The following is a 6973-nucleotide window of genomic DNA, read 5'->3' as shown; positions in this document are numbered from 1 at the left end:
ATGCCTTAATTTAAGATGAAATGATGTCAATCTGGAAAATAGTATCTGTAAATTGTATTATTTCAACCCCAAAGAGCCTGTATCTAATGCAATAAGATAATGTGATGTAATCAATGAATGAACAATCAATGTGAGTCAGACTGCTTATGATCTACATCAAAGAATTGTAAAACATCGTATACTGTTAAGACCCTAAGCTACTCGGAAATGGGGGTGGGAGAGCAGAGAAATCTTTCATCTCCCTAGAAGGTGTTAGGGACACGTGAAGTGTAACCTATTGGGAATATAACAAGTAACTCATAGACAACAGACTCGAATTAGTATTAGACAATAGTAAAACTACAAAGACATATGGGGGAATCAAGAGCGATCCTGACAACCTCTTAACAGGAGGTCATATGCACAGAGCAGGTTGGGGGGGACCCCCAAAGTGGAGCAGGTAGACAGGAGGAGGCTTGTATTCCAACCCTGAAGACTCTCGGATCCTCACCAAGGACTATCAGTACGGGCACCAAGGACTAAATCCCAACGGCCAAGGAAAACATGGGAAATTGGAGTGCCTTCGGAGGCCGAGAACTCTGAGGTCACCCAGCCCCATTTGGATCTACTACATGGGATGGAAGAAGCCCAAATCCTTCCTTGCATGATCCAAGGTCATCGGAACAACAGCCAGAAGCCCTGAGCGGTCCACAGATACAGAATAGTAAACTTCCTTCGGGATTAGGGAGAGGAGCTTTCTCTGGTCCTTACTTAGTTCCAACTTTGGATTCCTACCCTCTCTTGCAATGACCATCAGGGTCACTCCAAAAGGTCCCCCCCCCCAAAGCAAACAAAAAGATTAGAATAGATAGACAGAAAACAACAAGGAAAGCTTAGAACCAGACAGGAAACAATCAGCATGGATCCACACACACTGTACTAGGTAGGACACAAAGATTAGTTACTCCTCACTAGGGTATTGAAGATTTCTCTGCACACCCCTCCTAAAACTGTTCTGCACCTCAACTGTTGACAAATGCCTTGTTAGATTTATAAGCCAGTTTAGACTATCCTAAGATCTGCCAAGTTCAGCAAAATTATGCTTCAACACTATAAATTGCTAAACACTAAAATGAAAATAGACACGAGATAGCTGAATAGTACTCTATAGCCACTTAAAGGTGTATAGCAGCTGATTCTGTGTGTAAAAAAAAAATTAAATGTCAATGAAGTAGTCACAGGATATGGTTAAGATCTTGCATGATTTTAACATATTGATTATTCAATACCATGTCAATTAATCCCATAATATTGTAAATTGTTGTTGATGATGTGCTGGGGCTTTCAATTGATCGGGATGATATTCTACCAGCTCTAACTTTAGACCAGAGATGGTCTCCCCAAGAAGCAGTTGAATTTATCTGGACAATAAGATGCTAGACTCTATGCTTGGTATATGTTTGCAAAGAAAGAATCTGGACTTAATTTGATCTGTAATACTACAACAAGGTGGAGGAATCCACCGTGGGAGGAGGGTACAGGGAGAGGTTGGGGGAAAATCAGAACCTATGAAACTGTGTCACATAATGCAACGTAACTAATAAAAAAAAAAACAAAGACTTTCTCAGGTCAAGTAGCATACCCAAAACTGCACATCATTGCTGGAGTTCAGCTCCAGCTGAGTTCGGAGCTTGAGAAGCGTGCGTGGAGTTCGCGATAAAGAAAGACACAGACACTGTCACTTAGTGCCTTCTTCCTTTTTCTGCTCAAGAAGAAGCTGTCCTTTTTATTTACTTTGACACATGACAAGCCTCTGCACAAATGTTTGATTTTTTTTATCTTTAACTTTAGAATTAAGCCAGCATGCACATATGTTCAATTAATTTTTACTTCATGGTCAACCAGGTGCTCTTAAAGATAATTCTGTAAGTTACTATCATAAGTTTCTTTAAAGCAAGCCATTATTCATTCTTCAGAAGTAGCCATTAGGTGACAGCCAGAACTCCAAAGCCAAGGCACAGATGGTTACCTACTAATCAGTAAAAGTTCCTACTACATTTTATTTTCACAACTTATCTATCATTAATGGGAGAAATACATCAAAAGAGAAAAACCATAAAGATCTAAGACAAAAAGTTTCAAACATTAAATCCCCCTACAACTGTATGCTCTACAACCTCATAAACAAACGATAATCAAAAGTATATCTCTATGATGTTATTAAAATCATCCTATATTTCCTCTAGTCAAAAAATTATGAAAGCAGCTTAAACAGCTACATTTTCTACGGTCTAAAGAGTTGCAAGACAGGCTAACCTTTAAGGTCACAGTAACTATATTTTTTGCTGTAGGAGTTTCCGCTCATACTCCCATCACTTCCATTAGTTTGTAAAATTCTTATTAAGCTGTTTCCCAGAAGGCATGCTAGATGCCTGGGCCTGATTTCGGGGCAATGGGTAGGCACACAATAAGGTGTCTAGAAATGGCATGGGTTTAATTGTACTCCTGTGCGCAGTTAAAGGCCCATTCACCAAGACATGATCAATAACATTAACTCTCAAGCTCACGTTGGTGGCAAAAGCCATCTCACATGGGCAAACAATGCCTCAACAGGTTACAGAATTCTTAGCGGGGTGCTTGAGTGTCCATGCCAAAAGGGAGTGAGACTGCATCAAGGTGGTCAGAGAGAAATCCGCAGGGCCCTGCTAAACAGGGGAGCTGTTCTCTTCACACATTGTGCCATCCACACCTACTGCACGGACCCCAGCACGTCCATGCATGAAAGAGCAAGAAGTCAAAGCAGGTGCTTCTGATTCCAAGGACCAGTCTCTAGTCTTGCCCATGCACAACTTGGACTATAAGGGATCTATGTTCAGTGGTGCTTGGCTGTTTGAAACTGAGAATATGATATAATATCATCTTGCAAAAATACAAAGAAACTAAGCAAAATTAAAAATAAGGGCACAGTCTACCCTGAACAGAAACACCTCGGGCAAAAAGAAACAGACTTGTAAAAGTTTTCATAAAGTTTATTTGGGAAAATCAGTCTTTTACATACCAACACAGTCTGATGGTTATGGACCTTAATGTAGATGATTTTTCATGCATTTAATTTATTATACATAGAGACCAAATATAAACAGTTCGAAGATAAATTTGTCATCTACCCAAAACTACTAACAGGAAGGAAGTATGCGGCCAAATGCTGATCTACTGTCACACTACTGTTACACCTGACTATATACTGTCCATAGTTTACATCAACTGGTGATGAGAAAATGCTTCAGCCATCTTTTCCCTCAGCATGTTTTTTTTTACCACTTCTATTCTCCTCTCTTCACTTTACTTTTCAACTCTTGAAAAAGCAATCAGATGAGACAGAGTTCAATTGAATACTCGTTTAAATATCAGGCATATATCAACCGTCAGAATAACTAACTGAAAGAGACTGCACGCTTCCTAGTCTATCAATATACCTGACACATCTGTAAGCTTTATTACATTCAAAGACTCATTCTCATTCCCAATGGGAGTGATGGCAAAGCTGGGTTTTCCAGTTACAGCGGAATTCAAAGAGAGATTTTTCCCCTCAAGATATAAGCCCAGCTACTTTATAGCAAAAGTTGGAAATGTTCATCAAATACTGGATGACAGCAGACTTTAATGGAAATTGAAAAAGAATATCTACAGAGTTAGGAAATTCTGTGAGCTGATAAGTAACATGCTTAGCCTAAAATCTAAATATTGCATGCTGTTCTTTGTGGGGAGAAATGTCAATAGAGTAAATGCAAAGAAACACACATAAAACGGGAGGTCATTTTAAATTTATACATATATATGTTATAGATTTTTTAAACTCAGTTGTAATCTTTTTTTTTTTTGACAATGTGGAGTCTGTGGAAAGTTTCAAGGATCTTTGCTCTGAGCATGCACTTATTTTTACCCTGCCATATTTGTGTCATAGACATGGATGGCATCTGATGGACTAACTGAAGGGATTCTGTGCAGTCAGGGAAACTAGAATTCCGATAAAAGCCTCTGAATGCTGAACTGATAGATGTGTGTGAGTGTGTGCCACTTGAGAGAGAGTTATTTTAGTAAAAGCTGTGATTGTTGATTAGCTCCATGAAAAACCGTTTTTCCTGGTATGTAGAGGAGTGAATGTCATGCTTATCATTTAAATGGACCAAGGAAAACAGAAATATAATATTTGATTATGTTGTAACATTAGGAGGGAAGAATATTATTGTCATTTTTACTTATAGGAAAGCGAAGCACAGATGTGCTAAGTGGCATGCCGCACAGTCTCTAGCCAGGAATTCTGGTTCCAGAGAAGCTACCCTATGTGACCATTCTCACGGATAACATTTCAGAAGATCCACTTTCTTCCTAACTATTCCTGCAGAGCCCCCCCAAGCCTTCCAAGAGAACAAAGGACCGCATTATTGCATGAAACACACATGAAATATTTTATTATCTTCCAGACAGAGAAAAGAATACAGTAGAAATATTTTAATAGAAATCCACAGCTCTCCTCAAAGAGCCCACCCTGGCGTTCAGGGCCCCCCAGTCGTGGTAGCGCCTGTAGCCCCCCGGCCGCAGCAGGTACTGCCGCCCTCGGTAGTTGGGCAGCTCGTAGAGGATCCAGGAGCCCTCGAGCACGTTGAAGGAGTGGATCTCGGTGAAGTGGAAGCGGTCCTGAAGAGCCGAGCAGTCCTCGGTGAGCTCCAGCATCTGGCCTCTGAAGTCCTCACGCTCATAGATCCTGATCCTGTGGGAGCTGGCCTGCGGAGGCAGCCGACAGCACGGGGCACGAGTCAGAAAGCTCACTCACCTTGCTTGATCCTCTTTTGGCAACTAATCATACCCATCTCTGCGGAAACAGGCATTTCTTTTCCCTTTTTAATGTCAAACGTGACCAAATTGAACAGCAGCAATAAAGACCTAACAAATTCCATTAAAAAAGCAAAAGAAAGAATAAAAGGGAGAAAAGAAAGATGGGGAAGATGGGAAGGAAGGAGGAAAGGCAGGGACTGCCACACTAACCCTGCCATGTGAGGTCTGTAGAAGTAAAACAAATGGAACATATTGACTATTGAGATGAAAAAGACAAGGTGTTCCTGGCAAAGTACTGGTTGGTTTGAATTTCAGCGGCAGCGGGGAGAAGAAGTCAAATTGCTTTTCCTACAGTGAGGCACGTCTTGGTGGCAATCCGGGAAGACAGTTCAGCCAGGCAATCCCCTGAGCCCTTCTTTTCTGTATTAAGCCCTGCCACTCTAAAATGCTGAAGAGCAAGAGCTGCCATCAAGACTCGGTCTCAGTTCTCAACTCCAACTTCTGCTTCTACAAGTTGTAGGCAATTAACAGAAACTGGAATTTCAAGGTTATTCAGGAGGCCTTCACAAATCAAGCAAATATAGAACAAGTATAGAAACACAGAAAGTTGGGCCATGTGCAAATCTGGTTCTTCCTTGGTCTGCTTTCCTTCCCATTGTCGGCATGGTTTTTCTTCCTACCATTAAAATTCACCCTAAGAGGGATTCCAACGGGCGGTCCTGAGTCATAAAGGACGGTTACTAAGGTATCTTCCCATTGGTCAGAGGATGTCCGTGCAATTGTTTAATTGGTCTTCATGTCAGCCTGGCACAGAAGAACAATGATTCTAAGCATTTCCTTCTATGAGGAAGAAACGAAAGAAATGCCAACTTTGCAAGTTTTGTTGCCAGCCTGGCTCCTGCCTGCAACGAAATGCTGTGAGAAGGTTTCATTCTCACAAAAGTGGTTTATTTCTCCTGGTAGCAAATCCGAACTGTGGAATTCCAGACTGCTGGGCTTCATTTGGCTAAGAGAGGCTCCGCAAGAGCTATTGGAATCTCACTGGGGTTGCTTGTTTTACCTAATCAAAACGCAGGGTTAGAGACACATTAGATGTTCATAATTACAGCTAAAACTTTAGGTGGGGGTGTGCTTAGCAAGCCACAGGTTAATTTGTCATCCTCACTCATAAACTACTCTTGTTAGTCCCATTTACAAGTGAAAAAGGTGGAAACAGTGCGTGGATCGATCCTGAGGCATCGATAACAAGTTCATTTGTTACTTTGATGTAGACACCCTAAACTAAACTGGGCTCTACTTATTTTCTGGGGAGGCGAATTGGTTTTAACAAAATAGAATCAAAGGTCCAGTTAAGAGCATTGCATCACACAGAATGGCAGGAAACCTTAAGGAGGCCAGCGGAGGAAGGGGAGTAGAGTGAGAGCCAGAACACAGCAGGCTGCCCTCCATCCCTGATCCAGAGTGTGAGTGACACCTGCAGGGACCCGATGTGACTGCGGGGCGCAGGAGGCAGCAGCGAAGGACTCACGTGCGGGATGAGGCGGCAGGAGCGGACCGAGTCGCTGAGGCCCATCCACTGCTGGTAGTCGGGGTACTCGCCCCGCCGCAGGAAGTACTGGTGGCCCTGGTAGTTGGGCTGCTCATAGAGCATCCAGCAGCCGCTGTCCACGCGCACCGAGTTGCAGCGGCTGAAGTAGGGCTGCAGGTTGGAGTGGTCGCTGCTGCACTCGTAGTGGCGGCCCTGGAAGCCGCGGTCCTCGTAGAAGGTGATCTGCAAGGCAGGGCAAGGCGAGGCCAGTTGAGGCGAGGGGAGGCGCGGGCTCAAGGGCCTGCGGCGGGCCCCGACCCCCGTGTGCCGGGCCGCGTGCCGGGGCCCTGGGCGGGCGCTGGGCTCACCTTCCCCATGGCTGGTCGACCCGGAGGATGCGAGTTGAGTGCGTGCGGCGGGCGGCGCAGCGGGTCTATATAGCGGGAGCGCTGCTGCGTTGGCAGGAAACACACAAAAGGGGCCCGCGCGGAGCCTCTTTTTCTCCCCTCTCTGTTTCTATATAATGACCTCGGGGGTGGCACTTTATTGTATGTTTTTTTCTGAAACTTTCCAGAGCTTTCGAACTGATGACCTGGATCAAACTGTCACCTGATGCCACTCGGGCCTTTC

General features: G+C 43.7%; 1 protein-coding gene across 1 annotated transcript; it reads right to left on the bottom strand.

Annotated features, from left to right (window-relative positions):
* Positions 1-4424: 4424 nt before the first annotated feature.
* On the bottom strand, positions 4425-6727 carry LOC121159396 (gamma-crystallin F). Its single transcript, XM_040984421.1, has 3 exons — positions 6712-6727; positions 6344-6586; positions 4425-4764 (listed from the first exon to the last, which is right to left on the bottom strand). The coding sequence occupies exons 1-3, from the start codon at positions 6718-6720 to the stop codon at positions 4492-4494; spliced, it is 525 nt and encodes a 174-aa protein (XP_040840355.1). The 5' UTR covers positions 6721-6727; the 3' UTR covers positions 4425-4491.
* Positions 6728-6973: the final 246 nt, after the last annotated feature.

The sequence above is a fragment of the Ochotona curzoniae genome, unplaced genomic scaffold (assembly GCF_017591425.1).
Source record: "Ochotona curzoniae isolate NIBS_2020 unplaced genomic scaffold, NIBS_Ocur_1.0 contig_4148, whole genome shotgun sequence".
Classification (NCBI taxonomy): domain Eukaryota; kingdom Metazoa; phylum Chordata; class Mammalia; order Lagomorpha; family Ochotonidae; genus Ochotona; species Ochotona curzoniae.
Note: the sequence above shows the minus strand (reverse complement) of the source record. Positions and strands in the feature narration are given on the sequence as shown.

Coding starts and splice junctions, on each gene's coding strand:
- LOC121159396 (XM_040984421.1), bottom strand. Junction 4,765..6,343: donor CCTGCCGCCTCATCCCGCAC/GTGAGTCCTTCG, acceptor CTGCCTCCGCAG/GCCAGCTCCCACAGGATCAG.